The 27,190-nt window shown below is 39.7% G+C and overlaps 1 protein-coding gene across 1 annotated transcript; it reads left to right on the top strand.

Moving 5' to 3' along the window:
• Positions 1–3,819: 3,819 nt before the first annotated feature.
• Positions 3,820–20,940, top strand: rbms1a (RNA binding motif, single stranded interacting protein 1a). The gene is made up of 14 exons (XM_028014678.1): positions 3,820–4,394; positions 6,058–6,200; positions 9,598–9,656; positions 11,818–11,909; positions 12,706–12,863; positions 13,207–13,286; positions 13,382–13,482; positions 14,089–14,138; positions 14,685–14,775; positions 16,741–16,791; positions 17,635–17,736; positions 18,483–18,551; positions 18,786–18,861; positions 19,074–20,940. Exons 1-13 carry the CDS (start codon positions 4,344–4,346, stop codon positions 18,852–18,854), a joined length of 1,116 nt encoding a protein of 371 aa, XP_027870479.1. The 5' UTR covers positions 3,820–4,343; the 3' UTR covers positions 18,855–18,861; positions 19,074–20,940.
• Positions 20,941–27,190: the final 6,250 nt, after the last annotated feature.

Raw genomic sequence — 27,190 nt, 5'->3', positions numbered from 1 at the left:
CGACTCAAAGAATTAGTTTTTTGCTTTGCAGCAGACATATTTGCCCACTTGCATTAAAAAAACCCAACAAATTTATGCATCAACATGGAACTTGAATACGTGCCTTGCTACATCAACACAAGGAGGAGGAAGCTGGAACCAAACCGGCAACCTTCGGCTTGCAAGAGTCCTACTCTACCAACAAGTCACAGTCGCTTTTAATGTACAATTCATTTATACAAACTGTAGATGTGGCTCTGGTGATTTATAGGATTAAAAACAAAACATTTCTTGATGTAGGATTTAAAGTTGTGTATTTCTATCAAAGCCTCAGTGTGCGATCATGACGTTCACCTGCGACTAATTGTGACTTTTCCCTGCTTTAGATAGCTGAACTAGTGGCACCCAGAACTGGAGCGTGTGCTCTGAGAAAAAGAAATGAAAGAAATCCTGCTTGACATTTTGTGCGCTTTCTCCTGTTTCAAGCAGCCATTTCATTATTCCCAGTGGGGCCACAAACTCCTGGCCAAACCAGAACAACTCTGGGGTTGTGAGAAAGCGTCGCCGTTTGAATTCACCTCCTCGGTTGTCGTTTGTGCAGGAACATTTGCAGCGTTCCACTCAGACACACGACGGTGCCAGGCAGGTCAGCTGGCATTTTGGGAAGAATTTCAAACTTCCCTGTTTCTTTGATGAGTTTTGTAAGGAGCAGATAATCATCTGCATTCCTCAGCGGCCCCCACTCTCACCCCGCCGCTACCTCAACACACTCTGCATTCTTAACCAGGATTTCCTTCCTTGTGCTGGCCGGAGACAACTTCTCTCTGGCCTCAGCAAGTCAGAGTGAATTCATCAGACAGTTGTATTATTTATACATTTTCACCTGTTGAATATTTATGTAAATGTATTATAAAATATATAAAGCTCACATACATAATACATCTATTCAAGTTAACAACGCCCATACTGAAGCAGATTTTTAAATAGATGCACTTTGTTGTTGCTAATTGGAACTGCTCCAAACTAGAAACCAATTTCTTACCCTTTAAATCAGTCGATTTTCTGGATAATTGATAAAGATAGAGAAGCTAAAAAAAAAACAAACCCTTCTCTGATTTGTGAAATTTCATTTCTGCGAAAGAAAATGTAATCTGCGACCTGCACAGTTGGTGTCCAGGGGTTATTAACCCACCTAGCTGGGCAACAACAGGCACAGCAAGCCATCTGCAGCTGATCGTGCCGATAGGAATGATTGGACTTTTCAAGGTACATTAGAAGTCACTTGAAATGCAAAACCAGCATGAAACCTTAATCCTGTCTGCAGAGGAAATACAGGAGAGAAATCTGATGCTTTAAGAGCCTCCCTGCCATCCTGATAGGATTTGGATTTTAGAGTTAACTCGCAAGAGTCCAACAGGACCAGTTGATGGGTGGCTGCAGTTTAGAGCTCCTAAATGCTTTGTAAGTGAAAATAAGACAAAAGTGAGACGCGCGTGTGCAGATAGGCAGCTCTGGTGTTGCATAATATGCTCGGGTAATTTCCCTGCAGCATTTCAAGGTAAAAATATGAAATCCATTTTCCAAACAAGTCTCAAATTTCTACAGTATTGGTGCAAAAGTGATGCTACCGAGCTGAATATCTTTAAAAGCCTTTAAAATGGCAGTTTTATTTTTTGTTTAATTTTGTTGTTGTTTTCTTATCCACCCATTTTCAGAGGAATGTTCTTTTTGTTTCATGAGCCCTTTAGCCCTGACCTATGAACTATTCGAGCTCAAGAAAAATGCACCCAGACTCAAAAGATGAGTCACTGTTTTGTAAACATCACACACAACTTAGCATGAGTTTTAAAATTTATCTCTAGGCGCCATGTTTCTACGAGCCTGTCACAACAACACACGGATTGTTAGAATGCATTGCATTCCATCAATGAAACAGAAGATAACAGTTTGATAGGGTGGGGAGTCTTTGGGGGGAGAATCGCCATCTTTGGCTACAAGATGACAGTTCACAAAGGAACACTTGACATAGTACAACATTCAGTACTCTAAAGTACCAAGTATCCCTTCGGTTCGGGTGCGCTTTATATGCTGCAATGATTCATAGGTCAGAGTTAAGTGGCTTAGAAATACATGCAGCATCTCTAAAAAAGGTCAGGTACAAGAAAAGTGGGGTGAAAAAGCTGTTGATGGAAATAGACAGACAATAGACAGACTTTGAAAGACCTTTCAAAAGCCTAAAATACTTTTTTTTCTTTAAAAAAACAAAGACTTAAATCAGCTAAACAAATGGACATCAAAATTGAATAATTGAAAAATGAATTTAGCCATCTACAAGCTGTAAAGACAACTTGATGAAAGCTCGGAATGAGCATCAAAATCGAGGAAGGCAGGAGATTGAAGTGACTCTAGATGCGACGTGGTTGTTGGGGCCAGTCGGGTTAGCCGGAGTGTTTCAGAAACCGCTGATCTGCTGGAAACTTCATGCATTGTACCATTTCTCGACTTACAAGAAACGGTCCAAGAAAGAGACAGTTTCAGCTGAGCGGAGGCTGTGTGGATGGAAATACCTTGTTGGTGTCAGGTGGTAACTGACAGAGTGGTTGGAGATGATAGAAAGGCAAAAGTATGTAAAGAGAAAGTAGTGCACAAGGAATACAGTCTCTGAACACAACATGTTGGACCTTGAGAAAGACGGGTCTCGTCAACAGAAGACCACAACAGGAGCCGTCTCTGCCAACTGTGAACAGGAACTTTAGGCTACAAGTCATTCAGACTCACCTAAATTTGATAACAACAGGCTGGAACATTTTGAGGTTCGATGAGTCTTAATTTCAGCTGCGACACAGTCAGAATTTGGCATACAGAAATTTCCATCGAAAGATTCCGACCCGTGGAATCTTTCGTGGAATTTGTGCAACGGTGAAAACACAGCAGTTCGGAAAGCACAGGGAGATCTAACCTGGTGCAAGCAAGGTGTGCCTAATAAAGTGCAACGGCCTTTTATCTTCATCGGCCCCCCAAGATGAATTCAGGCTAAGGCAACATTTTGTTTTAAAAGGCCTAACATATCTAACGTGCCTCAGCTGTTGTTTGGTTCGGTACGCTGCCTGTAGTTCGCGATCACTGCAAGCCTTCAGAAACGAAGAGCAAAAAGCTGAATGTAAGGCGACCCATTGAGGTTTGGAGTGTTTGAAGAAGTGAAAACCGGAGCTGCTGTAGTTCTGCTTCTTTTTTTTCTTGTCTTTTCTTTTTTTTTCATCAGCACGAAGAAAATATTCCCTTTATGTTTTGTGTTGTGCACAGAACACAAGCCAGTCGAGCTCGTGTGTGAACTCCAACAGTGTATGAATGATCTTGTTGGTCTGCAAGTGTTCTTATCTCAGCCTCATCTTCTAATATTGCAACTATGATCCGCAAAGATGGGGTTTATAGATGCTGGATGCATTTCAGAAAATCTACATAAAGGACTAAATGAGAGATGATGATGAGAAGGAGGAAGGGGAGGGGGCTCCTTCTTTGTTTCCAAATATTTGCTGGCTGCTCAGTTTATTAATCCTATCCCCCCACTCCCTCCTCAACACAGTTGGGGTTTTTACAGGGACACTGTGACCTCCTGACCGGCCAGTCGCTGATTATATTTCATTGCATCCTGATTCTCTGTCATGCACGCTAGATGGGGGGAAGGGCATAAAGAGGAAGAGGATATGTGTGTGTGTGTGTGTTTTGTATGCGGGCGTGTGTGTGTGTGTGTGGTTGGAGGAGGTGGGGGTGAGGAATGCTTGGTATGTGCGGACCGGACGATAACAACGCGAGAGGCGAGCAACGCGCGTACAAATAAAACTTTCCCCCCCAAAAAGCGCCTTTAATGCAATTTTTAATATACGCCGATAATATAACGGAGGTCTAAACGTGGATATTTCCAACCGGATCGAAACGTTGTTGGGGGGTTTTGAGGCGGGGAACACGCAGTTTGTGAGCTGTGCAACACCCCGTAGAGGCGGAGATGGTTCGGTCTGTAGTAGGTGGGGACAGCCGAGCGGTCTGCAGCAGGACGTCGTAGATCAATGAACCGGACGGGAGGGCTGGTCCATCGCCTGGTGTGAATCTGACTGTATTATAGATGTGTCAGTACACCTATGAAGGACCGAGGCTTTATTTGCTGTTAACCAGCCGGTTCAGTATGCGGATATTATAAAGGCTGTTTTACAAGCCTCTCCCCCTCCCCTCCATCCTCTCATCGTCGTTCGGTTTCTCCTGCCTTAGCGCTCTGTTTTATTTTATTTTTATTTTTATTTCATTTCTTTCTTTTTTTTTTTTTTTTTTCTTTGAGGGGAGGGATCCAAGATACATCTATAAGCTCCGGGATGATTTTTGCACACACAGGCAACCCACTGAAGACGAGCAATCGAAAGCAGGTAGGCCAAAAATACACACACACACGCACACACACACTCTCTCTCTCTCACACACACATTCACATATAGGGCCACACATATTTTATTCCCTGCTCGCACTTTTGGTGTTAGGTCAGATTTGATTGGGCATTTAAATGCACTGAAATGCCACCTGGCGCACATGACATTGGAATGGCATTCCCACCTCATTCCTTACATGACGGGATTAATTAAATTCATCAGTAAACAGATCCACCGCTCTCAGCAGTTGCCAAGCAGATGCTCTGATATACACGGGGAGATAAAACAGCAGCTGGGCCCCCCCGATCCGTGGCTCCACCGACACTTTGACGCTTATGTCCAAGTAACCTTGTTTGGCCCACTCGCTGGCCCCAACTCTGGTCAATATGCATGGCGGTAGCTGTAGTCCGTTTTTTATAGGTTAATGAATCCTGGGCGAATCCATAGAGGACTTTATGTCCTGATGCAAAGCACAGCATATTTCAGTGTGCTGTATGGGTCGGACTTGTCTTGCTTGCCTTCTTCGTTTTGACCTCTGAGATCATCACACTTTCTAATTTAGATGGGGGAATTGAAAAAAAAAAAAAACAACTAATAATGCTAATAATGATTATGATGATGATGATTAAGCAAGAAAAGAAGAAAGAAAAGAAGTGTAGATGGTTGAAGCTTCAACCCCAATACAGATAAAACCAGTTGTGGTTTGCTGAACCTAAGAAGAATCCCTACAGGAAATGAGGTTTTGGTAGTAATTAGCTGCAAGATGCCCTTGTGAATGTCATCATATGCATCTTTCAAGGATGCCCACCCATACAGAAAAGTTTGTAGCTGCATACCAACTAATTGTTCGAGAACAGAGCAGACCTCACATATGTCTCTGCCCCTCAGATTCATTTCTCATCTGTGGCATAAAAAAACAAAAAAAGAAGCCTTTGTAAGAATAGCTCCGTTGTTCAATTTTTTTTCGTTGTTTTTTACAGTCTTGTGTGCAGTTTTATAATCTTTGGCTCTTGAAGTAGATTGTCCTTTGGTTATGGACAGATGGTGTGATTCTGCCTTTGATCTGATTCTGGAGAGCGCTTGGGGTGGCTGGGAGCGATTTTAATGAATGAGTAAAGGGAAGGAAATGCTTCGCAGGAGCAGTGTGGGGTGTGCAGAGTGGCTTACAAGCACGAAGAAAAAGGCATGTTTCTGAGGAATGCCACAGCAGGATGTACTAGTTAAAATGCCGATTTAATCACAATGTGATTCATAAAGGCGCCTCTTGCACAATAGTAAATCTTTTCACTTTCGGTTGGCAGAATATCATATTTTCATGGGAGCTTAAATCAATTACTTACATCTGCTGCTGTTGTAAAACTGTAGCAGAGGGAAATGTAACATGTTTGTTTTTGTAATACTTTTTTAGAAACCTATAGCAGAGTAATAGGGGGAAAATAAATGCCATTTGTTTACCGTCTTTCCACCGTTGCACACAGTATACCGGGGTTCAGTGTTGGTCATTAATAAGCAATGCTTGACCAACAACTCTAGCTTTTAACGCAGTAGGAAGCAACACTCCCGTCCTGCACAGCCAAGACGTTCTTATGATCGCCGTTGTTCTGTTTAAATTAGATCATCCAGAGCCCTGTACACGTCCTAACAGCGGGTTTCCTGTGTGCAGTCTTACCCCATGACTCCGTCCAGTCCCAGCAGCAGCAGCAACAGCAGCAGCACAGGCCTGGAGCAGCTCAGCAAAACCAACCTGTACATCCGAGGCCTGCCTCCCGCCACCACAGACCTGGATCTGGTCAAACTCTGTCACCAGTGAGTACATGCATGCAGACACGTCCAGATGGTTTGGGCTTGGTATCAACAGCACAAAGAGCACATCTTTTTGAGATAAGAAGAGGTGGTGTGGTTCATTTACTCGAGTCTGACTTCACATTGGTTTCATTGCATCTCAAGCTAAAGAGTCCAAACGTGCTGAAGAGACATTTAAAGGGCTAATGAAGATTTTTCTGCAGACTGTTTGGAGTGTTTCTTTGACAAGGATGTATGTCCCTCCTGCCTTCAGGGAATATGGCTAATAGTACCTCCACAAGCTTTTTGCCACTGGAGATACATCATTGGAAGTGGGCCAAAGATCCCAAAACAAGTTGCAACCTACAGTATGTTAGTGATATGAAACTGCAATACTGCCTGATAAGCAGTGCAGTCTAACATGACATAAACTAATGCGTACAAGATATATGGTGGCTTTTGCAGGCAATGCAGCGCATCACATCTCCATAATTTGGAATCTCTGTATCTCTGATGTTAGAGATTGGAAAATGTTCACAATCTTAATGTCAGTGCCCTGCTTTGCATGCAAACATAGATTTATTTGTACTTCTTAACAAAAAGAGAAGCTAGATTAGTAGCAGGCAAAGTTTTTCATCATCAAGTTCAAAGTGCCATTGTTGTTTTTAAAACCTCAAAATAATATCCACTTATCAGATACATTAAATATGCTGTATTTTAACGAAGCAGTCTGATTTTCACAGAAAGTGAATTTTTAATTCACCGTGGAACAAAAAGTATCTTGCAAGTTTTCGTTGCTGAAAGAAAGAAACATCGTTTTTAATTGCAGTCAGTTAACTGCGGTCTACTTTGTTATTTATTCACTTATTTTTTAATTATTCTCATTTCATTACTCTAAAGCGCCCCAGTCTGCTTTGGAGTAAAAATCGCTGGATTTCTGTTGTCCTATTTATCTCAAAAATAAAATCAAACCAAAAACTGATGTTGATAAAAGACAAATACTTCATCTTGTGTCTAATATTTTTCATAATAGGACGGTTTTAAATTTCAGTCGGTTAATTTCTTGGATTGTAAACATTGAAACAGTTATTATTTTGAATTTTTTAAAGACGCGTGTCCTAAAGACTTCTGCCACCTGTCATACAATTGTAGCCACAATATATCCCTAGCCAGTTATTCATAGTTCTGATAGTATTCTTTATAGATGTAACACAATCAGGTTTTAATGATCCCCACATTCACTCAATGATGTAAACTAAATATGGCAACTTTAGTATTCAGAAATAATCAGGATGTTGTTAGGCAGCACCGAACCAAGGTTCACAATTCTGTGAATGATGCTACGCCACCGTCATGCTCCCGTTTTACAGCTGTGGTTACAAACGTCAAAGTCTTGAAACGCTATTCTGAGATATTAAGGGAATCTCTAGAAATAACATTCAGTCTAAATGTGATTGCTAAAAGCTTCTATTAAAACGTGTTGTTGTTGTTAAAAGCAGCCATAATGAATTATTAAAAAGCAGCATAGTGGCTGTTTGGGGGTGTTTTGTATTGATTGTGATTGTATTGTCATTTTGTTGTTGAATGATTTAAAAGGTTTGCATTTTAACTCATCCATCCAGAGAACAATCTCGATTGTTCTCTGAATTAGAGAACACGGTAGAAAACACCTCTTAGCATTAAATTACATTTTGCTGCATTTTTTTTTAGCTCTTTTTCCAGTCTTGGTGCTACGCTAAGCTGACAGGTGCAGGCTGAAGCCTTTCTTGAAGGACGAATGTGTCAAATTGGAGGACATTTTGAAATGTTCAAATTTTATACCAGAAAGCCTGCAAAATTCAGCAGCTCAGCAAGGCTTCTTGTAGCAAGTTGAAAATAAGCCTATTTGCATATTTATAAGGAATATACTAGTTGAAACATGCACTGAATTAAATAGCGTTTTAACAGAGTTAAGCTGTAGATAAATTGAAATTAAATAGTAAAGAATTGCAGACCTTGTTTTGTTTTACTGGAAATCTGGTTTCTTTTTTTTTTTTCAATTGACTTTGATTAGACCATAATGCAAAGCAATACATAAGTGCTAAAACATTCAATGGTCTATAAATACAAATACATATGTAAAAGTAGGAACTCACCAATGGTATGTGAAAGGCTGTAAAAATATTGTTTTATAGAGAAAAGACAGCCGTCCAGTGGACATGTTTCATATAACTTGATACTACAGACTTGAGTCCAAGTGGTTAATGTGGTGGATGCCATAATTAGTGGATTTTTGTCTTTGTTTTTCCTTTTAATTCAAGCGCATATTGGAAGAAGAGGCACTCAGCCATATAACCAGCAGCAGCAGCAGCTGTTTGTGTCCTGTTTGCTTGTGTTTTGTTCTTGTTCCCAATGGTGTTTGCCAGCACAAAAGCAGAAACGAAACCGCTTTTCATAGCAACACAGTGTGCATGTTGAAATGAGCGAGACATTCCGTCTGCATGGCCTCCAAATCCACGAAGCAGCTCACAGTTTGTGTCACATTTCAGCCAGATGTAAAATAAAAGCCTGAGGTGATAAAATTATATTAAGGTTGTTGGAAAATATGTTTGATGGAGGGTGTAGCTCCTCTCCATTAACATGAACAGCTTTACTTTGCCTGATAAGTCGTTGTCTTTATTGGGCCCACAGCAGGGCCGTTTCTAGGATCGGACCTTTAGGGGTCATTGGGCTGTTTGAAAATGTGGGAACAAATATTTCATTTATTCAAAATGTCAAAAATAAATGTATTTTTAAAACACAATATTGCTAATAAGTTGCTAGTGCCTCCTGCCACTTCCAGAACTAGAACAATATTTACATTAAAGAACTACACTTTTGCAAAGGTTGAAGGAAATGAGGGTGCAAGCTTCAGAAACAACCTAATGATTACTTCTTTTTATTTTAGAGGGTTTGCTGGGAATGGCAAAATGTTTCCACAACATTTTCAATTCATTACGCTGGTTTCACAGATCAGTATCATGCAGTTATTCAAAAACAAGTCATATCAAGGAATGTTGGTGACAAATGTTTTTTTGCAGACTTCATATGCTGCTTTGGTGTTTCTTTAAGTTATTTGGTTTTGTGAATAAGGCTACAAAATCCAAAAAGCTTTAATTGTGAGTGCATTAAATGTGAAAAAAACAAAGATGGATTGGTAAACAGCATGTGATAGAAACAGGAGATCTGACTAAGATTAAAGTTATTGGAGGCTTAAGTAAAAATGACTGAATCCACCTTGCAGAGCGTTAAGAGAAAGCACTATTCTACTCTTGGAGAACATATTCCTCCCTTTGGGAACGAACAGAAATTGCCATCAGCATCAGTTAAAGATGCTGTTTCCAGTCAAACCTTTTTAGATGAGTGTTCTTTGACACTAAGGTGCATTTTGTTGTGTACACAGGTATGGAAAGATTCAGTCGGCCAAGGCGATCCTCGACAAGACGACCAACAAATGCAAAGGTCAGTTTGCATGTTCAGTCTCTGTTGAGAGCAGCTAGGAGAATATATGTATGTTTCGAACCATTTGAGGAAGCATCTGGTTTGTATCAATATCCTAAGTGTTCATAAATGGATTAGTTGTTTAGCCTGATAACCAGTCTTTGTGAGGGTTGACCATGAATGCTTCTGTTCCCATTCTCGTCGCACTTCTGTGACTTCGCATTGAGGCAGACTGAATTACACAAAATCTTTGCTGCGCTTCCATGGTAACAAAAGTTTGACAAAAACAAAAGCAGATTAAGATGGATTATCCCAGACAGACAGGTTTAGAGGATCTGCAGACACATTCTCTCTCCTCGTAGAATCAGCAGAAAACAGTGGCTAGCTGTGTTACAGGGAAACATTAAGATCAGACTTGAAAATGAAAAATAAATGGCATGTTTTCCAGTTTAAAGTAAAGTTCAAGAAATCTATGTCCGAAAAACAAAAACACATGTCATCTAGTTTCATGTCATTGTGCATAGAAGCTATCAGTGATCCATATAATTTACCATTATGAATTCAGGTCTCCAGTTGCCCACTTCATACAACTCAAAATAAGTGTAGTGAAGTTAACAAGCACACATATTTTAGTTTTATCTTTACACAATACCAGACTTATTGTAGTACCTAGTTTGTATCATTGACTCTGCCTATTTAGATTGGCCACTTACAAAAATAAAAAGAAAAGAAAACCACACCTTACTGTTAAAAAATCCCTACAGCAACCTGTAGCAACAGTCGTACTTTATCCATGATGTGTGATCTGTTCTCACTGCCTTTGATTCACCATACTGAGTCACGAAAGGGAAAGCCCTTTCCTTGCATCCTCTCGTGCTGCTGAAGAAATGTTTTGATGTTTTTAATTAAAATATAATGGAAGTGATTGATAATGAAAATCACAGCGTGGGGTCAGCAAAAGCTGAGGCACATAGTGTCCAGAGAACTTTGTGCAGAGTCCATAGCTACAGGCCTGCAGATTTCATGTGGCTCAAGAGTCTCATGGAGTGCTTATGGAATAGGTTTAAGCTGCATCCAAACCTAACGTCCTGGCGTCTTTTGTAAAACCTTGTGGTTGCAGTGGTGTAAAACGTTCTCCTCTGGGCTCTAGAAGAGTCATTTCTTTCAGGAGGGATGAATCATCCCTCTCTGTTTGGAAACCCATTGGATGGGTAAGGGTGAAGGACTGGACAGGAAGTTGGTCATTCCCTGACATCATTGTGTAAAAGTGCAAAGTTTGGTGCAGACTATGATGCGGGGCTGTCCCTTAGTTCTTGTGAAATGAAGTCTTAGCTCTTCAACATATAAAGACATTTTGGACAGTTTCAAGCACACAAGGGCAAAAAGCAAAGTCCATAAGAACTTGACTGGTTTGCACAGATACCTTAAAGAACCCACCATTTGAGTCAGGACAGAACAAACTAGAACATATGTGGTACGCTGATTCCCCAACACCAGTGCCTGACTTGCATACTTCTGGATGAATGATCAACAATTCCCATAAACATACTCCCAACTTTGGTGGAAAGCGTCCCAGAAGAGTTGAAGCTGTCATAGCTGCAGTGGGTGAGCCATAGAGTACCGTAGTAAACTGACATATTTTCAGATATCCATGTGCAAATGTGATAACTGTGGCAGCAAATTTGCAAAACTAAGGTCTGAAAAAAACCGAAGTGTCATCATTGCCTTCACACTGAAATGTGACTGTCTCCATTGGCTACAATGAAGTAGCCTTCAAATGTCCATGGAGATCCTAGAGAGCAAGAGGAAGTCCTGATCACAAGTAAAGGAGGCTTTTGCTAGTGTACCCTTCAGTGGAAATGATGTTTCCCTGAAGGGCATTGACTTGTGTAGCAGAAAAATGTTCCCGGATGTACTGCAAAAAAGAATATCCACTTCACAACGTCTTGGACTTGACAGACTTGCTGACAGATACCATGACCCTCATGTGGTTTACAGAACCTAATTACTGCACAGCAAATAGTCTGAATATTTTATATGGTGATTTTTATTTATTTGTGTCATGCAAAATGATTTGGTGTAAGTGATTCATCCGCAATGCTGACAGCAGAAATTGTTGGAATCATTGATTGTTCTCTTGGTTTAATGACTGCTGATAGAAATCTTGTCCCTCAAACACCAGGTTACGGCTTTGTGGACTTTGACAGCCCAGCTGCTGCTCTAAAGGCAGTACATGCTCTGAAAACCAGTGGCATTCAGGCCCAGATGGCCAAGGTAAGTCTGATACGGACACGCCTGCATGTCTATGTGTGTGTGTGTGTGTGCATACTTTTCATGCTTTCGAACCTTTCCTTTGAAGTTGTGCGTTTTTGACTGTTTGCCTCCTTCTCAGTTGCATGTTGAAGCTGAACGTGTTTTAGCTGGCATGTTGTTCCTCCTCTGACCCCAGTGACATAATGGCACAATAACTTATCAACCAAGCTGCTTACATATGCATTTTTACATTCCTGTTGTCTAATAACATTAATTCCACAGTTTTACCAAAAGTCTATGAAAGCAGAGAGATATTTAGCACCTAAGCACCACAAAGAAAGGGGATATTTATGCATCTTCTTAAATTGTATACTAACAGCAGCATGAAATCTCTTTTAGTCCAATCGTTTTTCTGCATGTGTGTGTTGCTGTTCGCTGATGAATCGCTGCTCTCGGGAGATCTGCATGTGGCTGCTCAGTTTTTATCAAACATGGCAGAACACAGGTTGTGTGTTGCAGTAGCTATGGCGACGGCACTCTCGTGCTGTTTCCAGGAGAGACCTAGAGGCGCCGAGCGGCTGCTCAGAGCAGATGAAGTGGGATGCACTGTGTGCGGTTACATGTTTGTGTGCAGAAGAGCTTAAAAATGTTTGCTTAACCCAAGCGTTCCCTTGACCAAAACCTGAGTAAAGTCAGTGTTCTGACTCATCCGTTTGTCAGTGAAGATAAAGTGAATTATCTGTTTTAGCTTTCTTTCTCTTTTTTTTTCTTTCTGGGATGTAAAATTCTCACATTTTCTCTTCCTGTCTCTGAGCAGCAGCAGGAGCAGGACCCCACAAACCTTTACATTTCCAACCTGCCTCTGTCGGTGGATGAGAGAGAGCTGGAAAAGATGCTGCAGCCCTTCGGTCAGGTTGTCTCCACTCGAATCCTCCGGGACTACAGCGGTAACAGCAGAGGCGTGGGCTTTGCCAGGTCTGTCGCAGGATACACTGAAAGGAAGCACATCCGCTTCTTGCCTGATGAATCACCTTTGAAATAGTTGCGGCATAAGCCTTCAGCGCTTCGCCGCTTTATGTGATCTGGTGTTCAGGTTCGACTATTTGTAGCTGCTGTTCATGTGCACAAAAAAATAGAAGACTGGCAAACACAACGATCTGTGAGAAAACGGTACCAACATTTTTTAACATTGTTTGAAAAAAAGCAAAGGACAATAACATTGTTTTAGTGTATGTTGTAGCTATGCAGAACACGAACGCTTTATATTAAAAACGACATTGTTCCAGTTGGTGTGTCAGCATTCGTGTCTCTCTTACAGGATGGACACGACGGAGCAGTGCAACGCAGTCATCTCCCACTTTAATGGCAAGTTCATCAAATTAGCCTCTGGAGCTCTGGGTAAATAACCTTCATTTTTCTGTCTATTTTCATTAAAATGGATTAATAATGGTGATAATTTCACGTTGCCTGTGTGTTGACATGTTGTCTTCCAGGACCGTCTCAGCCTTTGCTGTGTAAGTTTGCTGACAGTCAAAGAAAGAAACATGCTCACAGTGGATATGTTCCCAACGGACAGACAGGCGACCTCAGACTAGTATGTATAAAATCCTCTTCTATTATTTACTGTATGCAATTTTGATTACTGTTCTATTAATATGAGATTTTAACCTATTTAAAAGCTCATTTTTAAACCCCTTTCTATTCAGAAATAAGTAATGGATTTATAATTTTCTAAAGCACTGAAAATAGATTCAGTTATTTAAATTAACAAAGAATGTCCAAAACTACATAGTGATTCGCTGAATCTGAATTTTTATTTTGTTTCATAAGTGTTGGAAAGAAAAAACTGAAGATTGGACTGAAAAGCCAATTCAAACAAATCCGAACCAAATCCTAACCAGGCCACCAGCAGTGGACAGAAAAGAAATAAGTGATTTTGTAAGCAAGCGTTAACTGACTGTTATAGCTGAGATAATGGCAAAGAAGGCATCTCAGAATCACTAACATTAAGGTGCTTCCGAAACTTCTACGTAAACATGAAAACTTTGAAAAGTACCCCTTTTGACTTCTGTACAATTTATATGAAAAATAAACCATTTAAGTCATTTCCAGACAACATTGTAAAACTGTTTTCATAAAAAGAAATTATGAGTAATATTTGAGTCAGAATTAGCCTGAACTTTTTTTTTTGTTGCCATAGGGCGCCATGACGCTGACCTATGACCCCTCTACAGCAGCCATACAGAATGGGTAAGTTACCCTCTCTTTACAGAAGTTTGTCCAGTCCTTTAAAACCTTCTGTGAGAAAATGCCCTGAAGTCAATCTTGGTATTTTTATTTGTTTGGACAATAACTTTAACAGTGGAATGCTGGCTGGTCTTCCCCCAGTGAAAACTGGTGCTACATGTCCGCTAAATGAAGTTAGCGCTCTGGCCTGGTAGTGAAAGATATTAACCCTGTTCATTACTTAATAACTTGTTGTCCTGATCTTTACCTCTAAAAGTTGCTGTTAATATATAACAATTTACTTTGTGTAGAAAAGCATGATACATGTTTTTTTCTTTTTAATAAAGGCCATACCAATGTCATCACATTGACTGAAAACATTCAACTCTACCTGTCCTTTTAAAATTGTGGTTAATAATAGATTCACTTACTTTTAGTTTTTCTGATTATTTTAATATAAGATTTTTGAACATTTGGATCATTTTAAGCTTCACATTAGTTATTTCTGAGCCCATTGAACAAATATAACAACAATATTGTTGTGTTTTATTCATTTATTTTTTCTTCTAGATATTATCCCTCTCCGTATCCGGTGACCAATAGAATAATGACTGTGCAGCCTGCAATGTCTCCATACATGTCTCCTGTCTCTGCTTATCAGGTATTCAAAGAGTCATTTTAATAAATCGACATAAACAGAAAACAGACACAGAAAACAAACAAGCAAAGTCTGGATTATCACCATTTCTCTGCTGACTTCAGTGTGCATTTTAAGGCGTGGCATTCACTACACGAGTGTCAGGGTTTCGTAATTTCCCACTTGCTCAGGTGCTAGAAATGCAAAAAAAGGTGTTAAACCATATTTGAAACGCTCACAGCCTCGGGTCGCGATCGACTGCTATTCTTAAAAATGCAAAGCAGGCTGAACGGCTAAACGTTAAATAATCCCTCAGTAAAGCGTGTATTTGCAGAAGTGAAGTAATTCTGAGAAATACTAGATAAAATAAGATTTCTGCCAAGAGTCATTGCGATTCCTATTAATTCTAGCAAACCGATCAAAGATTTGCTCATAATTTGAAAGAGAAGAATAACTTCTTTTTTTAGACATTTTTGTTTTGTTCTGTTTTGCAGTATTTTTTTTATTTGATACTAGTGAGTCAGATTTAACCTTTTGACGATTTTATATTTGGATAAAATAAAGGCTTCAATTAAAATAGGGAAACATTTGACAAAACATAAAAATCAGAGATCTTTACTTCTCTGGGTCAAGAAGTGAAATTGCACTTCTTCACAGATCTGTCAGCAAAAACACTCAGACAGCTCACTTATGTCCCAGGACATGTTGTTTTGGCATTAATTGGCAGTTGGTCCATTTCCAATAAAGCTCCACCTTAACCTGTCACTGTGGCACCTGTTAACCTTTTTAGGTTTGAGTGTTTTCCGGTTAGAAGGCCAAGAGCCCTCTGGTGGACACCAGCAGTCTAAAATTCAATCTCAATCAAGCTGAAATGGTAAAATGAGCAACAAAGGCTCCACATTAAGCATAATCAGGATTCAGGAATTCTTATTTTCTCACAGTCCTGAAGAAAAATAGATGTTGCAACAAATTGCTGGTTAGCAAACAAAAATAAAAAACTACCCTAATTAAGAGTGGTAAAGCAAAAAAAAGGCAGGCACAAAGAGCAACATCGCGAAATAATATGTTCAAATAAATCTACATAAATCAAGCAACTATTAGAGCTTTACTATAATTAAAGATTATAGGAAAGTTTCTCAGCTCTCTACTGTTTTTAATACATAGACACGCAATTCCATAGATAAGAAATTTTTACCTCACGGAGGTGTTTACTGAGATAATACCGCACTACTCTGGATATATCGCCTGAGGGAACCTAGTTTCCAGTCTTTACTATAAAAATGTAATGTAATTTAGAATTTTAAAAACTATCAATAAAATATTTAAATAAACAACAAAAGTCATATAAAGCTAGTGAGTGAGGCCAGTATTGGTGTTATATGGTCATATTTTAAAGAAAAAGAGGCAGCGGTTTTACTGGCTGCAGTAAAAAAAAATTAAATAATTTCCCCAAATATAGCAATTTATTGTAACATCGCTATGAAAGTAGGAATAACTATTTAAAACTCTGAAATTGATTTGTATATCACATTTAAAAGAGCTGTCAAAAATTATACTGGGGATATTTCAACAGAAGATCAATTATATGAGGAACCGCTTACCAGAAAAAAAGGCAGCATTTTATTCAGGTTGTTAGTAATGCAACCGGAGCAGATGACTAAAGTTAATAGGAATGACTAATCACACTGACACAGCTCCACAGTACACAGGAAACTTTCTGAGCTCATCAGTGAAACAGACATGCCCGCTAAAATCTGAAAGGTTTAGACATTTTTTTTAAGAATTGTGAATGAACAACCTCACAAAGCTGGATTAGTTATTTAAAAAATTCAAACAATGATAAATATGTTTCCGATATTTTCTTATATCTATTTCTGGATTTGCACACACACTCACACCCACACACAAACTGTGGCTTATGGCATCTGATTGTGGGTAACATGAATGCTTCTTATCTTTTGTGTGTCTCACTTTCTCACCCTCTGTTAGGTTCAGAGTCATTCTTGGGTGGCGCATCAACCATACATCATGCAACACCCGGTAAGTGAACAGAATATATATATATATATAAACAGTCCTCCAACACCATTTTATGCATACAGGAAATGGGTGTGTGTATGTGGTGCAGTTGAGGCTAAAGGGCTGAGCTCAGTGCTGTTTGCTCTTTATTCAGCCCGCTCTGCTGACACAGTCAACCCAACACTCAAAGTTCCCTAAACATAATGTGGGGAAAGACCAACCTGACACAGGCTGTGGGATACAGCCGCTCTCTGTTGGGGTGTGTGATGGGGAGAGCAATGAAAGGGAACATGAATAACTAAGGAGACATTCAGCCCTCCCTTCCCCTGCGCCGTCTCTGTGGATCCAGCAGGAAATGCCTGAAGCAGAGACAGTCTTGTGACTCTTTGACTCTTCCAACAGATGGTTTCCACTGGAACAAGTGTCTGCTGCTGTGTCCCCTCCCCCCACCACACACACACACACACACACACACTTTCTGCTGGGAAATGAACTGTTCCCGAAAGGCATTAATGTTTAAAGGAGCACACTCCATTTGGAAATTGACGAGCTGCCAAATGAACACTTTTGGTGGTTTTTGAGCATCGCATCTGACTTCAAAACACATCCAGTGGTTAATAAGTACACTCTCGCAGACATGGCAAAAAATTGTCACATCATCTGCCAGTTGACTGCACCTGTATGTTTTAGGTTTTTGGTATATTTTTGTCCTTAATTGTTATGTTGTCTTTTTTTGTTTGTTTGTTGTTTTTTTTTTTTTTTGCTTGGGGTTTGCTATTTTTGTTCTTGCAGAGTGAAGACTGATTTGGTAAAACTCTTTTATCATGTGACATGATGCTAAAGCTGAACTGCCTTGTGCCGCAGGCTGCTGTGATGTCTCCCTCTGTGGATCCCTCCATGTCAATGCATCCCACAGCCATGATTACTCAGCAGATGGGCCAGCTGTCGTTGGGAAACACAGGAGCGGTGTGTGGGACTAACTCCATTACACTTCTTTTTTGTTTTTAGATTGAAAAGGGTTTTTAGATGAACACTGTTTTTAGATTGAACACTGTCTTCGGATACCCTGCGTATAAGATTAAAGTTTGCAGGAGACTTAAAAGAATGTTAAACTGCTGTTCTTTTGAAGCATTTTAACATGGGATTTGTTTTTATTTGTCTGACTTTCGAACATAACCACACTGACAATCATTTGCTAGCTAAGGTTCCCTCATTTAGTTTTATCCACACAATCTAAATAGTGGGGTTGTGTCCAGAGGTTACGAGTCGCTATGCTCTGCTTTATTTCAATCCAGAAATCAGAAATTAAAATTTATGTGGAAAATGTTCTGATATTGGAAGCCAGGATCTCAATATCCAAAATGGTTGACATGTGCATTTTCTATAGTTTCCCCTTTGGGAGATTAATAAGGTTATAGCTTATCTTCTCTAATTAAACAGAGAAAATTCTCCACAATTATAGTCTTTGTAGGTTTAATTACAGTAAACCAGTCACATACATAGTTTTGTGTTAATAAAAGTATTGCTACAGCATTTTCTTAAAATACCCCCATCACACTTTTTAATATATGCCTCGAGTTTCAATGCATTTGGAAATCATAGTGCAATAGGAATATAATGTTCTCACGTCACATTTCTATGCATTTGATACTATAGAATACACAGTGAGCAAAAGTGAGTATTTCATTTTATTTTTCTTCTGTGTCTCACAGTACATCGCTGCCAACCCCGGGGTCCAGGGAGCCTACATGCCACAGTACCCCCCACTGCAGACAGCAGCTGTAAGTTCTCCGTAAAATCGTTTCATATCGCCCAGCATCCATTTAAATGCAACACATCTAAAAGCAGTAATTACTTCAGAAAATGACAGCAGCCTGTGCCTTGTCCAGAAGTCCTCGATTCATAAAAGCCCCGAGTTGCTTTTGAAGCGTTCATCCTCCAAAACCATCAATTTTCTCACTCAGAGGGCGGTTATTATCTGGCTCTAAATGAGAGATGCTGCTCTTGCTTTGCAGGAAAACGGCACGCTGCAGCAAGTGGATTCTTCCAACAACTCGTCTCCTTATAGTCAACTCAGCAAGTAATGCACAGGTACAGTGTGCTCTAGTTTATGATTGAAACTCAAGCGTGTTTTTTCAGGATTTTTATTTTTTTATGTTTATTTATATATTGATGGTAAATAAAACAATTATTTTTAAAGTTGCTTTTAAAAACTTTCCATGTAAATTACATAAAACTAAATGGATTAGTTTGCACCAACCCCCCCCCCCCCCTAATATTAGTAATCTAATTCTATTTTCCAGGCCACATTACAGCTCTGTGAGCCGGAGGGCAGTTGGGAAGTTGCTGAGGATATCGCAGGGATAAAAGCGACCGCCTGCCCTGATTGGACCAGATACACAAACATTTTTTTTTTTGCACAGCCCCGACATTTTTAGTGGGAATTGAACACAACTTAAATGGACTCAAACAGTCGGCTAATCACGGGGGAAATCAAGTAAGATAAAAAAAAAAAAAAAGTAGATATATTTTGATAAGAAACAACATCCTTCTCTTACTCTCCTTTTCAATGACACCCTCCCACCCCCCTTCTCCCACCCGTCCCACCTAAAAACCCCCTTCCCACCCAATCCAAGTATGATGTGACATTTGCAATGCATGGGACTGAGATATTTCTCCCCTCCCCTTTTCTGAGTTCTCCATGATTTTTCAGCTTGTTTCATTCGTGGTGTACGACCGACATTAGCGGGCCTTGTGTGCACTGAAGCTTTTAGAATCACTTCGTTTAGGTTTTCAGAGCGGCAGGACAGTGGATAGCTGACGACACGCGTGTCCCGGCTGCCCTTGAAAGCTAACACAGACGACCATTTCATTAGGAAATTAATGAATTTATTATTGGAAACGGTGCCTTCCTCACATAACATTGAACATCGTCCAACATTCTTTCATCCAACTTGATCAGGTGTCATTCTTCTATTCCAATTGATCAATTGTGTGTGTGAAATCATGGAGCTTTCCATGAAGTGTTTCGCTATCTAAGTCATTTGGTAGCAATAAAGACAATGAGAGTTCCACGGCAATACAAAGAACAAAGGTGACCAACTGAGAGCATGGTGATTCCTTATTTTTCCTATTTCCTTTTTTTTTTTTTAAATGGTCTAAACATGAAGCAGGAGCCGTACCTTTATGACTTTACAAGTTCTACACCCAATGGGCATCTATTTTGGAGGCTTTGTTTTACTCTTGTGGTCGGTGTGACCGGTTATCTACCTCACGGTTTTGCTGGAGTCAGCTGGTGCTGTCGGGTTTGCAGGTAAAGCCCCTTCTCGCCAGACTGAAAGCTGCGAACCAGAAGCCACGCTCAGGAGCTGGCTAAACAGGACTTCTGCCGTTTGTCTCCCATGTGCAGCACTCCTCCTCATAATCATCGAAATGGGAAAAAGAAAAAAAGAAATGCTTTTGAAATTTTTATCCCAATTTGTCTTTGCTTTTCTTCTGGTCTTTCTTTTCTCCACAACGTGACAAGCAATGCTCCATTTTAGACACTCAAAGTTCCTCTCTAACAGCAGTTTGTATTTTTGACAGATTTTTCATAACTCTCCTGGTTTCTGCAAAGATTAAAAACTTGGCACATCCCAAACACTTTGGATGAGCTTAAAATGACTTAAAAATTAAAGAATTGTGTGGGAAGTACATTAAAAAAAACAATATCTTTGTACAATTTGATGGTATTTGAAATTACATCACAAAACTGTATTTCCTAAGATCTGCAAACTGCAATGGCCAAAAGTGAAAAGCAGAGGAGTTTTACTTTTACTTTGTTTTTTTTTTCCTTCAATTTATTTCTGAATGACCATCTTGAAAGAAGGAAAAAGGTCAAACATGTACGGTCGTGGTGCTTCTTCCTTATCTGTTCTGCTAAAACAGTGAGTGCTGAACACAGACAAAATACAGCCAGGGTTTTTACTGAGAGTATTTTCCTTTCCTGAAGATTTGTTGCTGAGAAAAAAAATTAAAATGGAACAACAACAAAAACAAACAAAAAAAAAAAATGTTTTCCTCATCGCTACCCTCCTGTCACCTTCTACTGATTCTCAAACAATCCTCTCTTTGCTCTCTCTCCTTTGGAAACGTTGAAATAAAAACAATAAAATAATCTTCTCTTTCTCAGATATGGCTCTTGTTTTCCTTAAAGGCCGATTAGTTTCCTGCATTAGGAAATTAATGAATGTATTCTTGTTATTGGCACCGTTATTGGTATGCCAGATTTATAAGGAACAGATCTAATATTAGATTATTGTTAATATAACATATGGGATGGACGGACGAACAGACAGATTCAAACTGTTTTTTGCAGCTTCTATTGGTGTCCTAAATAAAACTTATATGACTTAAAGTATTTTATGAAGGTTTTAGGAATAAAGTTTCTCTGATTTTTTTAAATTATATTATAATTTCTATAATTTCTATTTTATATTAGCCTGACGTTTTTCATATTATGAACAATAATGCCAAGCTACGTCGGGTGTTCGCTGATTATCTGCCAGCAGGGGGCACTGTGAACCAATGTAGTCCAATATGTTGCCACCAGGACTGACATTCAATCATTGATATCTTTTGGCATGGCTGACTCTGATGTTATGTATGCAGCTTATGGTGGATCAGATGAGCAACATGTGCAGCATGTGTGCTCTTGCTCTCCCCATTTCCTGCACTATTTCAGGCCCGCAGTCTTTGTAGTTTCACTCTCACACCGGATCTCCTTCTTAAGCTCAGACTTAGCACAGCTGATCCAGGAGACACGAAGGCACCATGCCTCCATCCCTTACCACTCAGAGGGATCAAAACTGCCAGTGTGCAAGATTAGCTATTACACTCTCCACAACACAAGGGCCATCCCGACCCATCCACAGCAACTCCGCTGGAGCTCCCGCACTCACTTGTGTCAATCAAATGCCAATTGTGAGGGCATCAAACATCAGAAGCAAACAAATCAAGAGTCTGCGCTTAATTCTCCACAGCTGAGGGGACACATTGCACAGATCCCCTGGGCAACACCAAGGTCAGAGGCCGGGTGCAGACTTTAGGAGAGGCAGACAGCGTGATCCGATATCGTTCATTTAGTGTGCTGCACTTCAGCAATTCAACACATGGGATGGATCTGAGATCAGGAGGGTTTAGCATATCATGGGATATTAGTTCCTGTAGAAAAGTCTGTAAAAAAAAAACCCCGACACTACCAGAGGATGGAACATTGAAAGAAGGCAAAAAGTTTCTCCAATACCTAGTTGGAAAAAGTTCACATCTGTCACTGTGTAATGGGGTCGTTTCAGTTTTCTGCATAAAATGATCACCGCACAATTTATTTCTGTATGTTTTTTGTTTGTTTTTATGAAAATCAACATTTTATACCCAGCATGTGCACATGTGGGGTCAGGTGAGTGTTTGGTAATGTTAGATTCAGATTCACCTACAAGCACATCTTCTTAGGGTTAGATTTATATCTAACTGTATTGGTGCTGTTATAAAGACAAATTACCCATATTCAATAAAAAAATAAAATAAAAAAATCAACATTTTCCAGTGCAGTGATTCTTGAACTACTACCAAAACTTCAACATGTATTTATGCTTTAGGAAGAAAAATACAGCAGAAGAAGGGTATGCTAATATGAAATACAAATCAACATAGCCAGAAAAATGGCTGGGTATGTTTTTATCTAAGAAAAGGGGCTTAAAAAGTGCAAAATGAAACATGGCGATACATATTTACAAGAATCCAGGATCCAAGAATAAAACACCATCAGGTTTACTAATTACATAGCGGTCTTTGCAAAGACTGTTGGAGGGTTTGATAAATCCTAAATTCAATGCTGTTGTTTGTGAATACAATGTTCTCAGCTTTGGAATAAATCTGTATGCTGGCGCAAAGTTTGGCTTCCAGTCTTTGCCATAAGGTTACTCACTCAACATGCAGCCAATAAATACACAACTTCAAGCTACATCTTTTAGGATCCTTTAAAAATATTTTCATTATAATTTCAGGATAACTTTTTATTACTTTCTATAGTCACAATAACGTTATCTTGTTACCCTCCTAAATATTGAAAAGGTAATTGTAATCATTATTTCCATTAGCTGCAATATTACAATCTGAAAACTTGAAAGCACACAGTATTTCCTTTGTCTTTTTTATGAACAAAACATGCAAAAACTATCTTATTTTGAAAAATGTTGACTTATTTTTGTTGTTTTTTATTTATTTAGTTTTGCAGATACCAATTTCTTCCTGTGGTAGGATTGCATTAAAAAGCATGCAGGGCCGAGTTTGAATATTTTTGGTGCATTTCTGACTCTTCCAGAAGTGTTTCAGGGTCTTTGCTCAAGCTCCGTTTCTCCCCAGGTATTTTATGACTTGCTGTTAAATTTCCCATATGTGTTCATGAAAGTAGAGTAAGAAATGCTCTGTAACTTTTTCCAAATACCTGCTAAGTGTATAACAACACAAAATAGATGTGTTGTGACACGTAATAGCATCTTGTTTACGGCACATCTATTCTTTTATAGCATGGGTGTCTTCATTTTTACCATTCATCTGAGCTTGTATGTGTATACCAACACCTGCATTCTTGCCATACCAGTGCGTGAGGGAGGCTGCACCACAGACCTGGCACTCCTTTGCTCAGCTTCTCCTCCTTTCCACCACAAGAAATAATTGAACTCAAGCAAGCACAACTCAAGCAGGGTCCAGATTTATTAGAGGGTCCGTACTTCTGATTCAGGAACGTTGTGGTGCAGCCTCTTGGGTGCAACACGAGCACATCAGGCAGGTCGACTCTTAATAAAGAAGCTGGCTCCCGTAGAAATCTCACAGCCCGCAGTTGTTACTGTCACTCATTATCACTGCAGCCTCCCTCTGCACACACATATGGGCAAGCTGGAGCTTGTACAAACACCCACACACGACCCCTGCATGCATGCACACCCACTCACCCACTTTCATTTGCACACACACATGCACACGCACTCCCACACCCACACACAAAGGCACACATGAGCCAAGGAGCATGGGCAGCAGGGTCACCCCAGCGCCATGCTTCATAAAGGGCGCCATTACAATAGGTTTACTGTTACTCTGACGAGAGCTGGGACACAAAAAGACTGATGGTGCTGGTCGGATTTCTTTCCATTTTTCACTTGATTGGAAGGAAGAAAGACTGAGAGCGGACAGCATGTTATCAGAGGACGGCCCTGGAGGTGAGTTTGCTCATTGGGGGTTTTATGCACTCCTCCTTTTCTGGGATTATTGGACACATGTAGAGCTGAGAGAAATCTGACTTTAGGACTTTAGAATGTGCATCAATCTGGATCTTGTTAAAGGTCAAGCCACAGTAATGACTGAAAACTGATGCACTGACAAACATCAGCAGAAAGGCAACCAATATTTTAACTTTTGCAAAGTGTGACACCTTAAGTTCTTTGTCATATTTGATGGAGTGAAACGTTGCGCAATGTGGTTTCATTGCATCATGTTTAAGCAAGAGGTTGGAGGGAGAAAAGGTGAATTCCCTGGTAGGCAGATAAACAGGAAATGAGGGGCAGTAAACCAAATGAATGAAGGAGGGAGCCTCATGGATGCATACATCAGGAGGGTGAGATGGATCAAAATACAAGGAGCTGAGCCGGAGGGACTGGAGTTAAAGGGAAAGATCGGTGTTACGGGGGCAGAGGTGGGGTTCGGGTTTGGGGTGACAGATGGGACTCACCCTCAGTCAGCGGGGTGTGACGTTAAATTGTGAGATTCCTCTTAGCTGGTCAGAGCGGTGATATTTTCTCTGCAGCTGTCAATGATTTAACACCTACACAGTGCCACACCCTCCGACCCTGTGAACTAGCATAGTCACACACTAGCATTCAGAGCCATATTTCATATTCTGCAACAGGCCTCCGGGGTTGTTTCTGTCAGTCATCAAACTGAAGCATTCTTCAGCGACAACAACAATGATTCATGAGTTAAATATTAACATATCCGTTACTGTTTCTGGGTTATTCTCTGTCCCGGCTGTGTTTGCACAGAGTCATGCCGGTCTGTATTTGATTAGCATTGTTCAGCCCAAGTACAATGAATGAACAGCTGAGTCATAGTTTGACCTAGGATATCCCTAACAGATACATCCATAAATGTGTGAGAAATATTTAATATAATCTAGACACAAAACAATCATCTGAATGAGCGTAAGACATGGTTTGTACTCTGTGCAAAACTGACACAACTAGGAAGGTCAGAAGATTTATCACAGAAGTAGAAGTTACACTTGTAATGCACTTTCAAACATTTAGAGCCAAAGTTTAGTTTTTAATCTCCTAACAACTTTACTTAATAGCTACTTTGTGCTTCTTACATCGAAGAAAATCTAAGCTTACCTAAATTTAGCAAAAGCAGATGGAAACTCTCTCAAAGGTATGTAGCAAGACGTGTCATGATCTGATAAATGTAAAACAAAACCTTTTAATCGTAACTCCAAAAGCAACACTGTATATCATCTAAAGAACACCATATTCACAGTGAAGCAGGGCGGTGGCAGGAAGCATTATTCTTTGAGGGTCTTTTTTCTTCAGGTGAAATATGGGCCTAAATTAAGGTAGGAGGAATTATATACCAATCCAACATTGGCACAACATGTCAGACTTCAACTAGAAAGGAAAGGAAGAAGAAGTACTGCAGCTTCAAGCATGAAAATGATGCAAAGCATAAATCCTGAAGAACAAAGCAAGAGATACAGATGATTATGACAAAATACTGAGTGCTGTATTAAGATCAAAAGTGTGCAAACTTATGCAACCCCTCTGTTATTATTATTATTATACTAAAGGTAGAAGCTTTTATTTTTCACTAAAAGATTCTAGGTCGATTTTCTCTGAGTTATGCAGGTCATATGTCTTTATAAACATAAAAAGAAAATCTGAAATGATTTACCATAATCTCATTTGATTCAATGTGAACAAAAACCTCAGGATTTGAACAGGAGTGTGTAGAGTTTTTATTTCAGGTGTACTATAAATCACTTTGGTCAAAGTACAGCTCTTGCTGGTTTTGTTCCAATTTGCTATTATCTGCTTTGTGCAATACATCATTTGAGATGGCCACAGGTGAGTAAATGTTAAAAGGTGAGCACAGTTAAAAATTAACATCAATGTTTTTGTTTTTTTTAGCTTGTCATACAGAAAAAATGCAAGTCTTCATTGCTCAGTCATATTTTCCCAATGTTATTGATACATCTAGAAATATTAGAGTTACAAACTAAATATTTAATTAATCTTGTGCATTTGTGGATCTCCTCCTGTGCATTTGTGAATCTTTTGCATTTGTTAATTATGAAATATAAACTGTAATATATTCATTTTTATTATGTATTGATGCTGGTTCTGGGGTTATACTAATACCCACCAGCGCATGCTCACATGTAAGGTTGCGAAGTTACGTTCTGTTGTCTTGGTTACCATTAAAAATAACCGAAAAGTCAAAATCGATGTCCGGATTGTTCCTTCATGTAAAGTATTAGACAAGAACCTGAATATATTGCATAAACATCCATCCATTTTCTGTTCACCCTTTGTCCCTAATGGGGTTGGGAGGGTTGCTGGTGCCTATCTGCAGCTACTTTCCAGGCAAGAGGCGGGGTTCACCCTGGACAGGTCGCCAGTCTGTCGCAGGGCAACACAGAAACATACAGGACAAACAACCATGCACACACCTAGGGAGAATTTAGAGAGACCAAGACCAATTAACCTGACAGTCATGTTCTTGGACTGTGGGAGGAAGCAGGAGAACCCGGAGAGAACCCACGCATGCACGGGGAGAACATGCAAACTCCATGCAGAAAGACCCAGGACCTTCTTGCTGCAAGGCAACAGTGCTACCAACTGCGCCACTGTGCAGCCCACTGCATAAACAATGTATCTACCAAGTTTCTGCATTTCTATATTTGTGAGCTGGGCTTTACTGGTTACATCAAAGACTCACAATATCACCGCAGAGCAGAGACGAAACATCACCTATTGACAAAACAGTAAAGGCCAGCTCCCGCCAACAGAAAATTAAAAGAAATGTACATCAATGTGTATTTTGGAGATGAGTACATATTTTTGGCATATTCAGCTTTGTATGATAAGTTAAAAAAATCACTTTGTGTTTCCTAAAAGCGTGACTCAAGTGAATTATTACATTACTATAATTTATCATTTAAGGGCCAGGTATGTCTAACAATTCATAATATACAAAGGCTATTATTATCTTGTTCTCGAACAGCTTCCGCGCCAATAATGGCACAAAAGCCTGAGCTGCTACCTCGGTTTGCGGCAACAAACCCAGGCGTTTAAACAGTTACTTTAATTACAAGAAATTCAACTATATAAAAAGA

Source organism: Xiphophorus couchianus, chromosome 4, assembly GCF_001444195.1.
Source record: "Xiphophorus couchianus chromosome 4, X_couchianus-1.0, whole genome shotgun sequence".
NCBI lineage: Eukaryota > Metazoa > Chordata > Actinopteri > Cyprinodontiformes > Poeciliidae > Xiphophorus > Xiphophorus couchianus.
Note: the sequence above shows the minus strand (reverse complement) of the source record. Positions and strands in the feature narration are given on the sequence as shown.

Coding starts and splice junctions, on each gene's coding strand:
- rbms1a (XM_028014678.1), top strand. CDS start 4,344: ATGATTTTTGCACACACAGGCAACCCACTGAAGACGAGCAATCGAAAG. Junction 4,395..6,057: donor AGACGAGCAATCGAAAGCAG/GTAGGCCAAAAA, acceptor TCCTGTGTGCAG/TCTTACCCCATGACTCCGTC. Junction 6,201..9,597: donor CTGGTCAAACTCTGTCACCA/GTGAGTACATGC, acceptor TTGTGTACACAG/GTATGGAAAGATTCAGTCGG.